The sequence below is a fragment of the Corythoichthys intestinalis genome, chromosome 15, assembly GCF_030265065.1.
Source record: "Corythoichthys intestinalis isolate RoL2023-P3 chromosome 15, ASM3026506v1, whole genome shotgun sequence".
Classification (NCBI taxonomy): Eukaryota; Metazoa; Chordata; class Actinopteri; order Syngnathiformes; family Syngnathidae; genus Corythoichthys; species Corythoichthys intestinalis.
The window spans coordinates 32908554-32928843 of record NC_080409.1 but is presented as its reverse complement, the minus strand read 5'-3'; the positions used below and the strand labels follow the sequence as shown (position 1 = coordinate 32928843).

The following is a 20290-nucleotide window of genomic DNA, read 5'->3' as shown; positions in this document are numbered from 1 at the left end:
AAGTAAATATTACTATTTGTTCGTACTGAGCCCATACAACTAAAAGTTCGTCATCTTTCACCAAAATCAATTTTTAAAAAATCAAATAATGTTTTGAACAATATTCTTGAATTAAGAACATTTCTGACAAACAAGTTTTTCATTTAAGATTAAATATATGAACATTTTGCTGAAAATAAGTCTAAACCCTAACTTTAAGCTTATTTTCAGTTAGCTGTTAATTAATTTAATTTTTTCAAGACATCTCAGTGAGTAAATTCGACTTGAAGCACTGTAGCAGTAGCAAAATTAGTGGGGAAAATTAATGGAGTGTTCCCCACCTCCACAACATTGACGGCTTTTTACATTACTTACACTGGCTGCTGCTGGCGGGGAAAAAAATTCTAATATCCCTCGTCTTTGAAGGGGGCAGGGGAGGCGGCATGTTGTATTTCTGTCTGGCTGTGAATGGGTGTGTGGGGGGGGGGGCGGGGGGTTCAAGTCATGAGCCAATCAAACGTGCGTTTCAGGGGAAAAATGGACTGGCACATTCAACAAGTGAAAAGGGGTCAGTGTAAGTGAACATAATGAAAGTACTGAAATTGATTTAACAATGGTAGGTTCAATTCTATCCTTACAACATATAGGAAGACAATCTAAATGACCTATATAACAGAAGTCATTACATAATGCAAAATAAGGTTGCTTAAAATTTGGTGGGGATAATTTGAGCATCCTGAAAAGTTGGTAGTGTTATGTCCCTACCGTCCCTATGCAAACCTACGCCCTTGTGCCAAAGTGTCATTTTGTCACTGTTGTCCCAGGAAAAGATATAAATATCTGCAGAAATGCGAGGGGTGTTTCACTTTTGTGATACACTGTATATGCAATCAGGGTCTTGGGTAATAACTTCACCTGTTCAAATAAGTTTTTGGACTGTAATAACAATACATTTGATCAATGGGTTCTGAGTCGTGGTAGAAGTCGACGTCAAACGACTCATAAAAACCAACAAATGTATTAAAAACAATCATAACAGCACACATCGATGCTCGTCAGTGTTGATGATGCTAAGTGACAGGCAGGCGTGGGGGGCGGGCTAGAAGTGGAGGGAGGAGGGTCCTCCACTTCAGCGACCTGAGTAGGAAACGTACGGCTCGGACTGCCACCCATCCATCTATCGTCGACACCCTCCGCTGCAACAATGAGCTCCGTGCCCGGCTACGAGCGTCACGAGTCGGCCAGCACGTGAGCAGTGAGCCCGGTAGTCACCCGCCACCACCGTGATGAAGGTGCTGAAGGGCTGCGGTATGCGCTCCTCTGTGGGCTTTCTGTCCCGCCGCGGGTTGACGGGGCAGCCGCTAATGAAGGACGAGTTCCAACGGCGAAGGCTAGCCGGCTGCACCAGCCTGTACAAGAAGGACTTGCTCGGACACTTCGGCTGCGTCAACGCCATCGAGTTCTCCAACAACGGCGGAGAGTGGTTGGTGTCCGGTGGGTAACCCCTCAGTTCCCCGGAGCTAACTTTGCTAGCGTGCTAAGCTAACTAGCTCCCAAGCAGCCTCCCCTTTCTCAAGTCTGCTCGTTAGCACAGCTTTTTATACATCAAAATGAGAGCCTCGCATGCCTCTTGACGGTGGCCGTATGTCCGCAAGGCTGGGTGAAGCTCTTTCAGCTGCCCCGAGTGTTCACGTAACCGCCCACCGACTTAACCCGCCATTAGAGCTCTTAATAGTGTTTTGACGTGGCTAAAAATAGTCGTGTGGGCCTCCTGGTAGCATGACAGCTCTGCCCGTGTTGGTGAAATTTCCAACAGTGTTGACAGACACGGCAAAAGTATTCGCACTTCCTCCCTTAAGTAGATGCACAGATACTTGTGTAAAGAAAAGACTGGTTCAAGTAGAAGTGCTGAGTCAACTATTTACTATTGTTGACTTAAGTAAAGGTAAATAATAATACAGACTCTGAACTTTGTACCTTATTTAGTGATTAGACATGATGAGTCCTAATACTCGCTACTTAAGTCAAAGTACAGTAGAGATATTAGTTGAAGTACTAAGAGTACTGATTAAACTATTTGAGTTAAATACACGTAAAATCTAATGTATACAGGTAGTCCCCGGTTTACGAACGAGTTCCGTTCCTGCGCTAGCGATGTAACTCGGATTTCCGCGTAAGTCGGAGTTAACCCTTTAAATTCCTCAAAACAGCCTCTAATAAAAAAAATAAAAAAAAAAGATGTACTATATATCATTCTCGCAGTCGGCGTGATGTCACGATGATGTCATCTCGCATAGCAACGTGTCGCCATTTTGAGACGGGGGCACGCATAGGTCAACATCTGTAGACAAACATCTGAAATTCATATATTTCAGCTGTGTTTTGCGTCTTTTTGTTTTCATAAAAACATCTTAAACATGGCTTATTATTGTCATGAGTCACTGCCGACAGACGCGAGGAGGCGATACAACTTAAAATTAGCGTGTATTGGCCTGCAAATCTGCCCATACAAAGTCGCAGCTGATAGCTGGATAAGACAATCCAAAGGAATTGCCTGCAGTGGAGTTCAGAAACATCTACAACTACCTCATAAAGTCACCCAGTAAGTTGACCTTTATCAATTACGTGGAATATGTACTGTGTGGAACTAAGAAAACTGGTAGGATATACGGAGTGATTATTTCTGCCGTAACCGGTAATTCGCCTCCAAGCGTTATTTAGCCATGAACACGTCACAGCAAAATAACCAATTCCCACCAGGCCAATAATATACCGATTGACCGATCGGAGCAGTTCATGGCAAAAGAAAAATAACGCTTTGCGCGTTGTCGGTTACCGTAATAATAACCACTGCCTAGTCTATTGAATCCTAGCAGCTAATTGGGACAAAAAAAATCGATCAAAGTTTACTGACCAGTAATAAAATGTCGGCTGCAAATGTAAATGTGCCTGGATTTAGGTTCCCACTGTTAAGAATGGTTCACGGAACCGTCTACTTTTACTGTTCCTCGATTGATTGCTTTCAGCCATTTGCTTGTCCTTTTCTTCTCACGAGGAAAAATGAAGAACTTCAAATGCGGCTCCGAACTCTTCCTTGTGTGACAACCCGCAACACAGCAACTTTTAGTCATTCCGACGGAAAAAAAGACTGCACATAAGACAAAAGTTCAACGCGTTTGTACTACAATGGACGACAGAGCAACTGCTTGTGACTCGTGTTTTGCCCCCATTTCAATACGGTGACACTTTGTTGTGGCTGGTGACGTCATTAATGCCCGGATGTCTGACTGCGAGAATTGCATTGTCCTCGCCAAGATGTTGGCGCTTAGTCTTAGCTAGACAGTGAGCTAAGCTCTGAAATGACAATCTCAGACGTCGGTGTGATTTGCTGACCTTATTCAGCTGCTCATGACATTAGAGCTGCAACGATTAATCGATTAACTCGAGTATTCGATTTGAAAAAGATATTCGAATTAAATTATGCTGATTCGAGTATTCGTTTAATTAAAGTGACATTGTAATGGTTTATTTTGAAAGTGCTTGCATTTAGTTTTATTGATTTGGGTGGATACACTGCCTTCTATTCGGTCTCAATCCACATGGCTGAATCCAGGTGCTCCCTGTTAAGACCAACATAAGCAAAAAAATTTTTGAGGATTTTTTTTTTAATGCATTTGTAATTTAGTTTATATGTACAGCATATAGTGTCTGCACCATTTGTTAAGAGCATTGTAAAAAAGTTTTGGCATTTTATAGCATTTGAACTAGTGGACTTTTGCGATGTAAGTTAGCCAATTGTTCTTTTGTTGTACATAGATACTAATTTATTTATTTATTTATAATACCATTTGAGGCTCAGCTCAGTTAATTTATTTTTTCATGTTCCTTATCCGATTACTCGATTATTCGAACTAATGGTTTATCGATTAATCGACTACTAAAATAATCGATAGCTGCAGCCCTACATGACATCAACACTTGCAGAATGAAACGAAAATTCAAATTCAAACAATTCAATTCAAAATTCAAACAATTCAAATTTGCGTTTACAAGTAGCTGCTGATACAGCAATAAAAAACGATTAGCATGTATCAGTTAGCGTCTGCACATCATCAAAAGCAATCACATAAACTCACCCCAAGTATTCGACCATATTTGAAAACGCACAATAAACAGTACAAAAGGGGTCATATACAGCCATCGCCTCTGGATGCTTCACAAGCAACAATTGTGCGCCCACTGGCGTAGGGGCCAGCGCCCCAACCCATCCCGGCTCACCTACCCGTACTTGGTCCTCTGGCTCCCGTGGCCGGCGGGGACACTCTCCGCCGCGCCCTAGACGGGCAGGCAGACCAACTGCGAGTGCAGCCCACGGCGGCGGGACCTCCGGCTAACACCGGGTTTCTCAGACTTTCCCCACAGGCACGACACAACGCAAGGCTAGCTCTCGAGCAGCCGCCTCCTAGTTATCCGGCCTCGCCAGTGGTCCAGCCGACAAAAGCTTGGATCGAAAGTCCTCTGTCACTCGGCTGCTCTGCTCTGTGTGTGCGTGTGTGGGGTGGGAGCGTCTGTACTAGGGCTGCAGCTATCGAATATTTTAGTAGTCGATTAATCGATGGACTAGTTAGTTCTAATAATCGAGTAATCGGATAAGAAACACGAAAAGTTAAAATACCTGAGCTGAGCCTCAAACGGTATAAAAAATACTTATATAGAAAAAGTTCGCTAGCTTAAATGCTATAAAATGCTAAAGTTTTTTTACAATGCTTTTAACAAATGGTTCAGACATATATTCCCACAAAAAACTTCTAAATATACCTATAAACTAAATCATGAATGCTTAAAAAAACATCAGCTCAAACAAAAACTTATGTTGGTCCTATCAGGGAGCAGTTGGATTCAGCCATGTGAAAAGAGGCAGACCAGAGGAGAGTGTATCCACCCTAATCAATAAAACTAAATGCAAACACTTTCAAAATAAACCATTACAACGCCACTTTAATTAAACGAATGCTCGAAGCAACAAAATTTAATCCGAATATTTTTTTCTAATCGAATACTCGAGTTAATAGAGTAATCGTTGCAGCACTAGTTGATATTAATGTCTTGCCTTCTTGAAGATTATTAAAATTATATGAACTTCTCATAGGGCTATTTTTTAACTTGTATGTAAATATCATAGGGCTGTCAAAATTATCGCGTTAACGGGCGGTAATTAATTTTTAAAATTAATCTTGTTAAAATATTTGACGCATTTAACGCACATGCCCCGCTCAAACAGATTAAAATGACAGCAAAGTGTCATGTCCACATGTTACCACATGTTGCAGCATTAGTCTGTACATGCGCTCGCTTCCTCTTCTACGCTTCCTGCGCCAAAATGAAAGCATGAATCACAAAACTAAAGTCGACATTTAAAAAAAAAAAAAAAAAAAAAAAAAAGACAAGACTCTGGCGTCTTAAATTCGAAATCGCGTAACGCGAGTCCGTCGTAACCCGGGGACTACCTGTACGCTGAAGTTCAGACATTATTCACAGAGATAGTAGAATTACTCACACTACTCAAGCAGTAATAAAAAGGATAAGCCTGGTAAAAGCAAATGTACTAATTTACATCTTTTCCTTACCTCATTTGTTGCCATTGACGTCTACAGACATCACTGCCATCTTTCGCAGTTGCTATGGATGGGACGTCTATTGCTGTTAATTGCACTGAGACATGATAATCTTTTGTATTATTGAGTTGGTGTTTGGTGTCCGTAGGGGGAGATGACCGCCGGGTGCTCCTGTGGCACATGGAAGAAGCCCTCCACTCTCGTGCTAAGCCACTCAAGCTGAAGGGAGAACATTTGTCCAACATCTTCTGCCTTGCCTTTGACAGCAGCAACAAGAAGGTTTTTTCTGGAGGTAATGGACACCTAACCAATCAGCCCATTTCACACTGACATGATCCAAAAGGATGAAGTCCCACCTTGAAATATACATTTTTTTAAAAGCAGAATTTCTTTGTACTTGTATATTTTACCTGGCATGAAAATCACTCACCTTTCAGTGAAATTCGCCGTTTTGAAGTCAGAAAGGGTGACCTACGTGAATTGTGTAGATCCGAGGAGAACATTTTTAAGGGGGTGGGGGGGGGTTGTAATTCCATCCAACTAACAACATGTTTTATTAAAGTTGCTAAGCCTGTCGCGATATGCAATGAGTCCATTTGTCGCAAGCTGTTTTTCCGAAATTTCCAGGTTCGCGGTGAATCAGTAACAGGCACACTTTTGCACAATAGACAATGTTTATTGATTAGAAAATGCAGAATAAATGAGATTTATTGATTACAATCTCACACGAGCAAGCAAACAAGTATCACAAACAAGTATAACGAATGTCAACGATGACGCTAGATTTGAGTTTGTCAATGTGTTCCAGTTACAGCAAAACAAAATGTCCCTTTAGCAATGAAAATCGCTTACCGTGACAAGTGAGTAGGAAGCCAGCAACACGCCAGTAAAGCAGCAAAGGAACAAAGCCAGGCGATCCGTACGTGACCCGCTGGCGGACCTCACGGGTCGCCTGGAAATGTCCGGTTTTGTAAGGACCCACCCCTCGGAGGCGAAGAGGCCAACTTCCGCCCCCGAGCGGCACGGCCCCGTCCAATCACAAACATTTAAGCTACTTTTGGTTCAGCCCCCTTGAAAAAGGGCTTTTCACATGGGACAAATGAGCTGTGCTGCAACAGATGGTAAATATTATAGGTGCAAAACAAGTTATCTCTTTGGGACCCAGGCATGTAACTATGGGACACAGGCATGTAGTAAAACAATACTATGGTGCAAAACAAGTTATTTCATGAGATTCTCAAGCGCGTCTCCTAACTATGGGAACAAGGTGAAAAACAATAGAAGTTGTTACAATCTATGTCACAGAAGCAATCATACACCACAAAGGCATAATGTAATATTTTTCCCCATCACAAGCTAAATAAAAATGAGGGCGATAATTTTCACGGCTGCGTTTTATCACCGCGTGCATGCATGCATACATTTGTGCGTGCGTGTAGAGAACATATGAGACTCCAGTTCATTTTACAGATGTTTATTGGTTATCAACACGCCGTAGAATTACAGTTCAGACATACAAAATAAGGAAACACATGTATCTTAAACACTTATCTTAAAAACGTTAGCATTGCTACATTGGACTAATTGGGGAAAAAAGACAACCTACTTTAGCCTGCTATAAAACATTGGCAGTCTTGTCCAAAACGCAAAATTGTGGTTAAAAGGTGACACTTCAAACATTAAAAATTGCTGGTTAACAGCATTTGCAAACGAAAAAATGAAAAGAAAAAAATTATCTGAGTGACACCACAAGCAGTGACGATAAGTGCTTTTTTGCGGAGTGTGAAGCTGTTAGCAGTTTAGCGAACGTATTCGGGTGTACATATCAAAATAAAAGCACGCCACGTTCATATAAATAACGATTCTGAATTAATACTATCATATGTAAATACTATAATACTACAGAATTCAGATTTTACACTAAGAATAGCTTTAAAATGACACACTTTTTGAAAAATATGATTGGCAATGAATATTATAATTCTTATTGTATTTATACAGTAGTATACTATAATAATAATGCTAGATTTTTTTTTTCAAAATTGTTTTGAATAATGTTGGAAAGGCGAAGTCAGTGTTTACATTGCATTCTTTTGCAATAGTAAATGCTATCAGCATTTGACCTCATTGTTTATGTGTGATTACTTATTGTTATTTACATGTTTATTTGTACTTTAATAAAAAATTAAGTGTTTTTGTGAATTAATAAGCATCAACAAAAATGTCATTGCTAAATTAGTAAAAAGTCGATTAATCGTAAAAATAGTCTGCTGACTAATCGGGAGAAAATTAGTTGTTTGGGACAACCCTACCGGAACATATTTCCTCCACACCCTTCTCACCTTTTTAACCCCTGACCCATTTTCATGCCTGTTTTACACTTCCCTAATTTGCTGATATTATCCTAAAAAATGCATAAAACCTGCATCGTAAGTTTAGGATTTGAAATAAATTGTGCGGAGACATGTTTTTTCAAGTCATAGCAAGCAATCGTCGGAACTGTTGCGCCCTTCTCGAAAAATCCCTTGGTGTTCACACGCAGGATCTCGCACTAACTCTTCCGTTTTTTGCTGTGGGACAGGAAACGACGAGCAGGTGATTCTTCATGACGTGGAGAGGTATGTAGCTTTCATAATTAGCTGCTTCGCTCAACACGAAATGAAATAATTGTTATTTTTCGTTTTTTAAGGCGAGAGACGCTCAACGTCTTCCTGCACATCGACGCCGTGTATAGCCTCTCAGTCAGTCCGGTAAACGACAACGTCTTCGCCAGCTCATCGGACGATGGCCGCGTCCTCATCTGGGACACCCGGGAGCCGCCGCATGGAGGTATCACGTCCCCCGTGCTGGGGTCTGTAACGTGTTTTATTTTCATTTCTATCCCATCTTTAGAACCGTTCTGCCTGGCCAACTACCCGTCAGCCTTTCACAGTGTGATGTTCAATCCGGTGGAGCCCCGACTGCTGGCCACCGCCAATTCCAAGGAAGGTGTCGGGTTATGGGACATCCGCAAACCACGCAGGTTAGGATGCCGCACCTGAGAAATCAAACGTTGATTTCACCCTTTGTCCCGAATTTGATAGACGCGTCTGTCTTAACAGGATGCGTGAAAAAGTGTATCAGGCTGTAAAGAAGTTTATTTTGATGGTTAAAGCAAACATTTTAACATTGAGCGTCAATGCAAATTGCTCTGTTTTAAAGCCAGGCTTCTGTAGCAATCTCCACAGTACTGCAGGGTTCTATAGTGGCATTAAGATTTTATTTTCACTTTTTTTTTTTTTAACAGTGGATGCATTTTACAAGGTTTGCGCAAGAATTTTGGTTGAAAGTGCCAAGAATGTTGTTTTTTAAAGCCATTTTAGTTGGTCGTTTCTCATTAATATGCAGCTGACTGGATCCAATTTAAATAGTCATTATTGAGCATTGCAATGCCCGTTAGAGCTGGGAATCTTTGGGCACCTAACAATTCGATTACGATTACGATTCAGAGGCTCCGATTCGATTATAAAACGATTATTGATGCACCCCCCTCCTTTTTTTTTCTCTTTTTTTTTTTTTTAAATGTTTTGTACATTAGTTCCAAAATTGTGCAAAAATACTCTCAGGCTAAACCACACTACTATTTCAGTATCAAGTTAACATATAGCAGTAAATGGTAAACAAATATACATAAATAACATTAAATAAAAAACTCCAGTCCCCATTCTGTATCAGCAGCTTTAAACTACATTCAATTAATTTAATGTTGTGAATCAACCGTTAAATTTGTAAAAATTGCTCCCGTTATTCCATAATTTCCCTTTTGTCTACTTTCGACATGTGAAAGTTTTAAAACTATTTTAAAGATAGATTCAAGTCAATATTTTACCGATTTAGGAGTATTTTAGATAAAAAGTTAATTAGGTTTGCTTGGAAGGTTCGCTACAACAGCCTTGCAGGGAAGTGTACTGCTTTAAGATGGCGGCCGTTTATAACGTCCGCATCTAGCTTTTTGTAAATGTGCTGCGAACACTACCAAATCTATATAGTATCTAGTCCTATATAAATGATATCCACCGTAACATTATATGGATGTACAGCTTTTCGGCAGCAGTCAGGTATGTTGTTGTGTTTTTTTATCTCGTTGCATGAGTTGAGCTAGAGCCGTGAGTTGAGCATTGGCATTACCCGAGGGGCCGGGTAATGGGAAGCATGATGTTTAGCTACTCTCGCTCCGTTCCGTCGCGAAGACCGCGCGGCGCGCTGAGTGTTGTGTACTTCCGCTTTACTTCACATATTTCAATAATCGGAATTTGGATGTTTGTGAATCGTTCTCGAATCTTCCATGGCCGAATCGCGAATAATCTAAGAATCGGAAATTTTGCACACCTCTAATGCCCGTGGTGACTTTGACACACCACGGAGAGACAGACAGACTACAGTTGTGTTTAATGTTGCCAAGCTTCACAATTACCATATTTTTGGGGCGACAAGTCAAACCTGAGTATAAGTCGCACCAGCCAAAAAAGCGTGATTAAGGGGAAATAAACACATAAGTAGCATTTTGGGGGGAAATTTGATAAAATCCAACAACAAGAACAAACATGTCATCTTGAAAGGCAATTTAAAATAAAAATAGAATAGAGAACAACAGGCTGAATAATTGTACTAGTAATGATTACCGTTTTCTGTACTTACAGCTTTTAATCTGCAGAATATGATTTGTTTTCAGTGCCATTTTTTTTTTTAACCCTTCTCAGTTGTTTTTATAAGTTAACGCCAATGTTGAAACACAGCTTTTGAGTACCCTCTTCCGGTTCAGTGTGAAAATATCATGAAATGATATAACAATGTGTTAATAATTTCACACATTGGTCGCTGCAGAGTATAAATCGCACCCCTGGCGAAATTGAGGAAAAAAGAAAACACAGTTTATAGTCTGGCATACCCAAAAAATATTCATTTACTTGGCTATTGTAATCAAATTAAAACGAGGGCACCCTTCCATTTCCACCAATCCTATCCATGAAACCTTTAAAATATTCGAAAATAACAGTTTAAAAAAAAAAAATCCCACGCTGGACATTGCCCCTTGATTGTACTTCATGAAGTCGCCACTAGGTGGCAGTGCCTGTTTATATTTTGTATTCATCTGTGAGGTTTTTCTGCTAGGGGGCCTGACATGAGTTAGGTCATCATGGCCATCATTGTTAGAACAGGCATATTATTATCTTAATGGCATAATTGGATTGCGTCAGTCTTTTTTTTGTGTAATTGTCCAACAATCTTTGTTCTCAGCACACTGCTGCGCTACGGTGGCAGCATGTCACTGCAGAGTGCCATGAGTGTGCGCTTTAACAGCACTGGCACACAGCTGCTAGCGCTGCGTCGCCGCCTACCGCCCGTCCTCTACGAGCTACACTCGCGCCTACCCAGCTTCCAGTTTGACAACCAAGGCTACTTCAACTCCTGCACCATGAAAAGCTGCTGCTTCGCTGGCGACCGCGATCAAGTAAGCTGACGCGAGGTTCTCACTTAAAAAAGACAAAAAACACGGGACTAAAATGTATCAATTGAACTTCAGTTGTCAATAGAAGCCAATGAGTTAACTCTAATAAATGAGGAAGCACGCTAATAGAATTATCTACTTGAACATTTTGTCTCAAATATCAATGAACAAAATCTTTTGAACCAAATTAAAAATGAGATTACCAATTAACTAATGGTTAGTAAAATAAATGAATCGTCCAGGATAACAGAAATGAAAAATAGATAAAATGTGTATTTTTTTTTCTAAATGGATTCAATATTTTAATGATGAAGCACGAAATAATAAGACGTTGATACTAAGAAATATTGAAAGGTTAAGGTGATAGTTTAAAGGTACGTTTGGCATTATTTTGAAGATAAATAAATACTGTATATCAGTTACATCTTTATTTTTTTCTAATTTTAGGTCAGACAGTTCCCTATCCCCTACAAATAGTGCTACTGTTGATGCCCACGTATACATTATCTAGTAGTTTACTTATATACACGTAGACAACTAAATAAAATAAGAGTAGTTATTAGGGCTGCAGCTATCGATTATTTAAGTAAACGATTAATCTTAGCAATTAGTTTGAATAATCGAGTAATCGGATTAGGAACTTTTAATGCATTGCAGAATACATTTAGGAGATGTAAAACAAAGACTTGCTTAGTTGCACTTTCAAAAGAGGGTTGAATGCGAATACAAAATAAAATTCCCCAATTGTTTTTTTTCAAACAATGCAGAATTGCACTTTCATTTCACAAGAGCATTAAATGCATTTAAAATGAATTAAAATACCTGAGTTTACCCCCAAACGATAAAAAAATTAAGTAATGAGGATTTAAGTACAACAAAAGAACAATTGGCTAACTTGCATAGCAAAACTTCGCTAACTAAATGCTATGAAATGCTAACTTTTTGTTTGTACAAGGCTCATATCAAATCGTTCAAACACATCCCACAAAAAACTCCTAAATCTACTGTACCTCTAAACTAAATCACGAATGCATCAACAATCATTTCAGCTTAAACTAAAACTTGCAATCTTATGTTTGTCTTAACAGGGAGCAGCTGGATCCAGCCATGTTATGAGTTATGTCATATGGCGGCAGTGTATCCACCTAAATCAATAAAACTAAATATAAACACTTGCAAAACAAACCATTACAACGCCACTCTCATTATCGAATCCTCGAAGCAGCAAAATTTGATCGGAAGATTTTTTCTAATTGAATTACTTGAGTTAATTGATAAATCATTGCAGTACTACTAGTGATTTAAAAAAAAAAAAAAAAGTCATACAATCCGAACAGAGGTGAAACCTAGCCTTTAAATACCTGCAACATGAAACGGTTATCAGAGAATCCCCAAATTTGAAAAATATATATTTTTTCAAATTTGTAAAAAGAAGTCAAAATGAATGTGTAATAAGCGCTCTGATATCTACAAACCTGGCTAAATCCTGTTTTGTTTTGTTTTTTTCTCATGGAACCTGCAGATGCATGTGTTGACTTGCATCCATCATTTTTTTTTCAAAAAGAAATGTCAAAATTCGGAATCAGTCTCAAAATCATGAAATTTTAGGTGTATCAATGGCAATATAGACCCTACCCACGTGACGTCACAACTCCTTCCTCCTCACTGGTGCCGCCCAATTGTCCGTCAACACATCATGTTTCCCTGTTACGGCTACGTACATTCCTCCTATTTACGACGCGTTTTTCTGCTCGTTAACATTAATAATCAAAATGGTGAAGGCGTGTGTGGCGGTCGGTTGCAATAACAGAGAAGATAGACTGAGAAGACGGAGAGACTTGAAGTTCTACCGGATTCCGAGAGACCCGGAGAGAAGAGAGCGAGATGGGCTGCTGCAATTCGACGAGAAAACTGGGCTCCAAACGATTACCACAGATTATGTAGTAGTAATTTTATATCTGGTAAGATGCATCTAATATATATTTAGAGGGTTTTGGGCTGACAACCACAATTAAGATCATTGCTAGGCTAATCGCCGACAACATACACGTATGTATGTAGTGAGAGTGCTATCGCTAAACCATATAAACATTAAAAGCCCTAACTCCATTGACAAACGACATGAAATACATTAGACTTGACAGTGAATGTTAGCAATAACAAAAGATTTTGAATTGAAAATTTCGTAACTCACCTTTCCAAGCACAAGATAGATTCCTGCCGAATTTTCGTGGACGAGGACCTGTTTCACCCAACCAGCGACGAAGTATTTATAAGCCTCCAAGCTCTTAAAGTTTTTCAAACTTTCGTGAGAATAGGCTGATTTTGTGTGGACAAGATAGTTGTACAGTTCAGGGTAGCTAGCAGATGTCAGGCAAATACGGCAGAGACAGCGGGTCGAAAAACATCGATTTTGGCATCAAATATGGATCTGGCGAATGGATAAACTGAAGCTTTTCCACATAACGCCTTTTATGCAACGCATCAAGTGAGTTTACGGCATCCGAAAGCACCGGGTCTTCCATGAAATGCATTATAAATTGCTCGATCAATTGCGACCATTGATAATACAGACACAAAATGACGGACAAGTGGGCGGAACCATACAGCGAGCACGTGATTTTGTGACGTCGGTGGGTAGGGTCTATAGGGTTAGGGCGGTGCTGGGGGTTCGACTGCACCCGGGCCAAGGCCTCTATGGGGCCTGTAAAGTGGGTGTGGTTGGGCAAGGGGAGGGTCAAACAGTAAGGAAAGATGATGTGCAGAGCTGTAATATAGTGATAAAGTGTTAAACTATCTCTCCCAGCACCCCTTGCTTGGCTGGTTGTCTGAAGGGGCCCGCAAAAACATTTTCACTAGCACTTGACACGCACACCGGCTGATTGTCTTGAGTGTGAAGGGGCCCGCCAGCAATTGCCGACTACCCCAGCGGTCCACTCGGGGGTCCCATTTATGCTCACCGCACCCGAGCCATTTGTTCCGCCACTGAATCTTAATGTTATTAAAATGAGTTTTAATGGAATACTTTTATATCAAAGTTATATTAAAGTTTTTTAATGCATTCATGCTTTGTTTTAATATTCAATGGATGTCAATTTTTTGTTTTTCTTAAATCGCTAAAATAAAAACTCATTTAATCTTCGTACTTTGCCTGATTTAAGTCTTAAGCCGCCTAAATATCTTGACTCAAAAGTCTTCACTTGTATGTGTGTCCACAGTACATCCTGTCCGGCTCTGATGACTTTAACCTCTACATGTGGAAAATCCCCACGGACCCTGAAACAGGTGATTAATTTGCCAACGCATTTCAATTCGTTGCATACTAGAGAGACCTTTTGCTCTACAGTAGGTCGCGTGGTGAACGGGGCATTCATGGTCCTGAAAGGCCACCGTTCCATCGTCAACCAGGTCCGCTTTAACCCGCACACGTACATGATTTGTTCCTCTGGTGTGGAAAAAGTCATCAAGGTGGGTAAAGATTTCTATTATTCTGAGATTTCATTTTCATTCCTTCATTTGGGTTGGTTATTTACTTAAAACAAGACAACGTAATCACTAATATGTAATATTTATGTAATTATTACGTAATTACGTATTGTAGATCTTATGGATTATTGCATTTATTCAGTAGGTGTAATAATAGAAGACCAGGTGTGCCAAAATTCAATAAACAATGTAATACTTATTAGGCATGGTCAAATTACTGGTTTCAAGGTATACCGTGGTATAAAAACGTCAAGGTTACAAAACTGCGAAAAAAATTCCGCATGGAGAAATCCCTCGCAGCTGTAAGGCTCAACCCTCCCCCACCAGTTGTTGCTCAGTGTCAGTGAGTCAGCTGTGCTGCACGAGGGCTGGAGGAGGTGAAACTCCTGAACGTTTTACACCATTGAAGAAAACAAAATGGCTAGTATGGGACTACTTCGGCTACAGAAAGTTACTGACGACCGGGGCTTAGACGAGGGCCAACCAACTTGTAAAACATGTTTGCGGAGGGTGGCTGCCGAGGAGGCAATACCTCCAACGTGATTTGGCATTTATACAAAATTATAGGTGAGCAAACACTGTCATGAACGTGTCCCACCAGCTACGAGAGTTAACTCCAGCGTGTTTAGTGTGTCTAGCAGGTGTAAAACGTGTTTTTTTTTTCTCTCTGACAACTGTCTGTGTTGAAAAAGTGTGTGTATAATGTAAACATGATATGAGTCATACACGTGTGCTTTTTGTGGAAAATAATTCAATTATTTTTGTTCTGATGTTATTAATGTTGAGGTGTGGCTGTGGGTTTAAGCTCAGCGAAAGAACTGCATTTATTTTAATTTTATTTAGCACAATTGTTTTTTAAAAATTTATTTAAACTTAACATTATACTCATTTTCCAATTTGCTAATATGTTTTGAATAATAAATATTCTGTTAGATGGAAACATTTGTCTTTTAAACCCAGAACCCATCTCAAAGTAACACATTTTAGAGCTTTAATTGCAATACCGTGAAACCGGAATATTTTTGCTTAAGGTTATCATACCACCAGAATCTCATACTGGCACATGCCTAATACACATATATTAATTTTTTTCTTTAAAATGTCATAATCTCAACTTTTATTTATTTAAACACCCACCAAGTTTGATGGACCAATGACAGATAAAATTATTTCATACTATGCAAGGGAAAATAAGGGCGCCAAAATGATATCAATAAAAAGTGAATTTAATAAATGTTGAATTGATCAATCAATGAAATCAGTAACTACAGATGGATGAATATTAAAGTAAAAGTTCAATCAAATAATGGAATAGTTAGATAAAAATGGAAATAAATAAATCTTGAGATTAAAAAAAAAAAAAGTTGTTGTTGTGCCTGTGTGTGTGTGTCAGGTGTGGAGTCCTTACCAGCAGCCCGACAGCCTGGGTGATCTGGACGGGTGCGTGGAGGACAAATGCCGCAGCCTGTACACACATGAGGAGTACATCAGTTTGGTGCTCAACAGCGGCAGCGGCCTGTCGCACGACTATGTCAGCCAGTCCATCCAGGAGGATCCGCGCATGATGGCCTTCTTCGACTCACTGGTGCGCCGCGAGATCGAGGGCTGGAGCTCCGATTCCGACTCGGACCTCAGCGAGGACGCAATCATGCAACTGCACGCCCGTGGACGTCGAACCACCCGCGCGGCGGCGGCCGCGGCTGCTGAGGGCATACCCGGAGCCGCGGTCAGACCGGACGACTCTGATAATTCCAGCTCAGGAGGGGACGACGACGGGCGGGCCAGAAGGCGGGGCAGCCGGCCACCGTCGGGCTTAGTGGCCAACGATGACTCGGACTCCAGTGAATTCTGGCTGAACCCCATGCCGCGCCCTCGCTCTCCGAGCCCGCGCGACTACGCCACCTTGTCCATCCCTTCGTCCACTTCTCCCTCGCTACCCGCCGGGGCCTCCAGCCCCTCGGCCAGCGCCTCCAGCTCCAGCAGCGAGGACGAGGAACGACGGAGCGCCGTACGCCGGCGCAACGTGATGAGGCGGCGACGCTCGCGGGTGGCCTCGCGAGCCGGCGAGCGGCCCGACACGGACCACGGCGGCGAGGCGCTGTTCTCCGCCGTCGACTCATGCAGCTACCCGTCCATATCCGTCCACGACTCGACGTCGTCGTCGGAGGAACTGGAACGCGGTGGCGGGAAACAACGTCTCAGCCTGTCGGATTTGGTGTGCGGCAGCCCGGTGATGTCGCCCGAAAGTCGGGACGAAAGGAGCGAGCCCGCAGCGCGACGGCACGGCAGGACCGATGCAGTCTCAGACGACGGAGACGCGGGCGCGAACAGCTGCTGCCGAGACACCGCCACCGGACAGCCGGACGACGAGGTTGCCGATGAAGATGCGGCAGCGGCGGACACAAGGACGGGAGAAAGGCTAAAACTCCCCACGCAGAAGAGGACTCACACGGGATCAGAAGAGGGTGATTGCGGTTCTTCAGAGAAGAAGCTCAAAACATAGTTTCCGCTTTTGTTTCCACTTGGGTTTCATTCGTTTGGAGGTAACTTTAAAAAGAAAAAGGCAGCAAGACAAGTCATTGATTTGGACGCGGAGCACTCATTGGTTGTGTTCGGAATAATTCGCTCTGCGTTAAGGATTTTTAGTGGACTTTTCGTTGCTTTGGTGAGTTGAGAAGATTTTGCCATTTTTGTCTGAATGACATTCCTTGACTTATTTCAACATTGTTCCTTATCACCAAGAAGCCACAGGATGCGGAAGGAATACTGATACTAAACTGGAAAATATGAGGCAGTTAATTCATTAGCTGCTATTGACAGTGATAGACAAAGTAGGGTTGCTCTGAAAATGAACTGTTTTTACATTGACCATTGACCACACAGTACCTTTGGCATATTACCACTTACTAACGCTGAAACAAAAACATAATCAACCTTCTTACTATTTTAACGGCTTTTATGTTTTTCATAAATTGATCTAAATAAATAGGCAGCTGTTGACGATGACAAGGAAAATCACAGCCAACACTCACAGGTCAAATAGATTCGACATCTCACTCCGTCAATGGCAATTAATGAATTAACTAATGTTTGCGTATAAAATTCCCTTTATTGTGCTTAGGAACTAGGGAAGGAGTGAATGATTCCAAGCATGGCCATTTTGTTATCGGTTGTTATCGGTTGCATTTTTTTTTTCATTGCCTTGGAGGTCACATACGTTTAAAAAAAAAAAAAAAAAGTAAGGACTCACAATTTAATTTTGAGTTTTTCATATCGCGCAAATAACTTCTGTTTAGGCATTTTTCTTTTAGTTTCTGGAGGCATCGTAAGACGAAGAATGCTTTAGTGTTAATACCATTACAAAGCAGACATGTTTTCTGTCAATAAAAAGACTTGCTTGGTCTCCAGACCCAAATCTTTGCTTGTTCATCACTAGATCACAATGTTTTTCTAAACGCATAGTAGGATGTCGACTGATTAATACTCACATGTGATTTGTCCTAATACCAGGTTCCCATTGCAAATTACTTTCTGTAATGTGTGCGCACTCATCTTTACCTTACGTATTTTACCCTTTTCCTTTCCTTCAGTTACGAGGTATCCCCTCCCCACATGATTTCTCCTCGGTAAGAGTAGACGGAGACAGCATTCTACTTCTATTAGGTAGCAGTTTTTTTATCTTGTTATTCCGTCTGTTCTTCCTTTCTTTCTGTCCCTCCAGACCATGGGCGTCGCCAGACATAATTCACTGGGGAGCATGCCCCAGTATTAATCTGCAGTGCCAAAGTATAAATTTCACCGGTAAAAAAAAAAAAAAAAAAATACTACTTTGGAGTTTTAAGTCTACATGGCATTAGGGCTGCAACTATCAATTATTTTAGTAGTCGATTAATCGATGAACTAGTTAGTTCGAATAATTGGATAAGGAACATAAAAAATTTAAATACCTGAGCTGAGCCTCAAACGGTATAAAAAATTAATAAATAAGGATCTAAGTACAGTAAAAGAACAATTGGCTAACTTGCATAACACAAGTCTGCTAGCTTAAATTCTATGAAATGGTAACTTTTTTTTGTTTTTTTTAAACAATGCTCTTAACAAATGTTTCAGGCAATATACCTATAAACTAGGGCTGTCAAAATTATTGCGTTAACGGGCGGTAATTAATCACGTTAAAATATTTTACACAACGCACAAGCCCCGCTCAAACAGATTAAAATGACAGCACAGTGCAATGTCCACTTGTTACTTGTGTTTTTGGGAGTTTTGTCGCCCTCTGCTGGCGCTTGGGTGTGACTGATTTTATGGCTTTCAGCACCCATGAGCATTGTGTAATTATTGACATCAACAATGGCGGGCTACTAGTTTATTTTTTTATTGAAAATTTTACAAATTTTATTAAAACGAAAACATTAAGAGGGGTTTTAATATAAAATTTCTATAACTTGTACTAACATTTATCTTTTAAGAACTACAAGTCTTTCTATCCATTGATCGATTTAACAATGTTAATAATGTTAATGCCATCTTGTTGATTTATTGTTATTATAAACAAATACAGGACTTGTGTACCGTATGTTGAATGTATCTATCCATTTTGTGTCTTATCTTTCCATTCCAACAATAATATACAGAAAAATATGGCATATTTTATAGACGGTTTGAATTGTGATTAATTACGTTTAATTAATTTTTAAGCTGTAATTAACTCGATTAAAATTTTTAATCGTTTGACAGCCCTACTATAAACTAAATTATGAATGCATTAAAAAACATGAGGTTAAACAAAAACTTAGATTATGTTGGTCTTAACAGGGAGCAGCTGGGATTCAGCTATGTGGAATGAGGCAGACCTTTGGGCTGTGTATCCACCTTAATAAAACAAAATGCAAACGCTTTCAAAATAAACCATTACAATGCCACTTTAAACGAATACTTGAAGCAACAAAATTTCGTTTTTTTTCTAATCAAATACTCGAGTTAATCGATTAATCGTTACAGCACTACATAGCATAATCTACAGAATTTGCCTTTTAATATGGTCACGTTACTCTGTTCACTCCATATACACAGTCTGCACATGGCCCCTTAGTATGGTAATTTATGCACGTAACTTTGGCTGTGATAGTCATATGAGTTGACACTGCCGCGAAGCACCTTCGGGAGATATGCTGCGTTCATGTATGTCGGGAGATCTGAGTTCCTAATTTGGAAAACCGTTCTGATGGGTTGTAAAGTCGTAATGTGGGATAAAAACATGTTTGCTACAGTACAAAGACGAGTATCATATTTTAATTCTCCAACAATACATCCCAGGTTGAGTGACTTGGGCTTTTTATAGACACCATGTAATTATTATTTTTTTCGATTACTATAACAAGACGTGAATGCAGCATCAATATTATGGTGCGTGTGCCAATCATACAGTCGACACTGCAAAGTAATCTTCCCACATGCTTTACAGGTTAGTGTCAGATAAACGGCACATCCTTGTTTGATTTTAACTCTGTTGATGTTTGGTCGCCTATTCCCATGAATGGTGAATTTAAATGGTTCAACTTTACGTATCAAGCAGTGAACTGCTGTAAACTACTGGTGACTGGTCGCAAATTGAAGTAGCAAATTAGCTGCCATCTTGTAGCTAACTGGCTACGAGTACAGTGACAATTGTATGCAATTTAAGAGAGAGGATCTCAAGAGCTTTGTCTAATATTTAGTTGAT

General features: G+C 40.4%; 1 protein-coding gene across 2 annotated transcripts; it reads left to right on the top strand.

Annotated features, from left to right (window-relative positions):
* The first annotated feature begins 1082 nt into the window (after nt 1-1082).
* On the top strand, nt 1083-17983 carry dcaf5 (ddb1 and cul4 associated factor 5). 2 transcript variants are annotated; one of them, XM_057860117.1, is made up of 9 exons: nt 1083-1473; nt 5743-5886; nt 8176-8212; nt 8284-8423; nt 8487-8616; nt 10872-11085; nt 14301-14367; nt 14432-14550; nt 15962-17983. In XM_057860117.1, exons 1-9 carry the CDS (start codon nt 1266-1268, stop codon nt 17069-17071), a joined length of 2169 nt encoding a protein of 722 aa, XP_057716100.1. In that variant the 5' UTR covers nt 1083-1265; the 3' UTR covers nt 17072-17983. The 2 variants fall into 2 exon arrangements, with proteins under 2 accessions (XP_057716100.1, XP_057716099.1); XM_057860116.1 differs by having other exon boundaries at nt 1084-1473; nt 14429-14550.
* The last annotated feature ends 2307 nt before the right edge of the window (nt 17984-20290 follow it).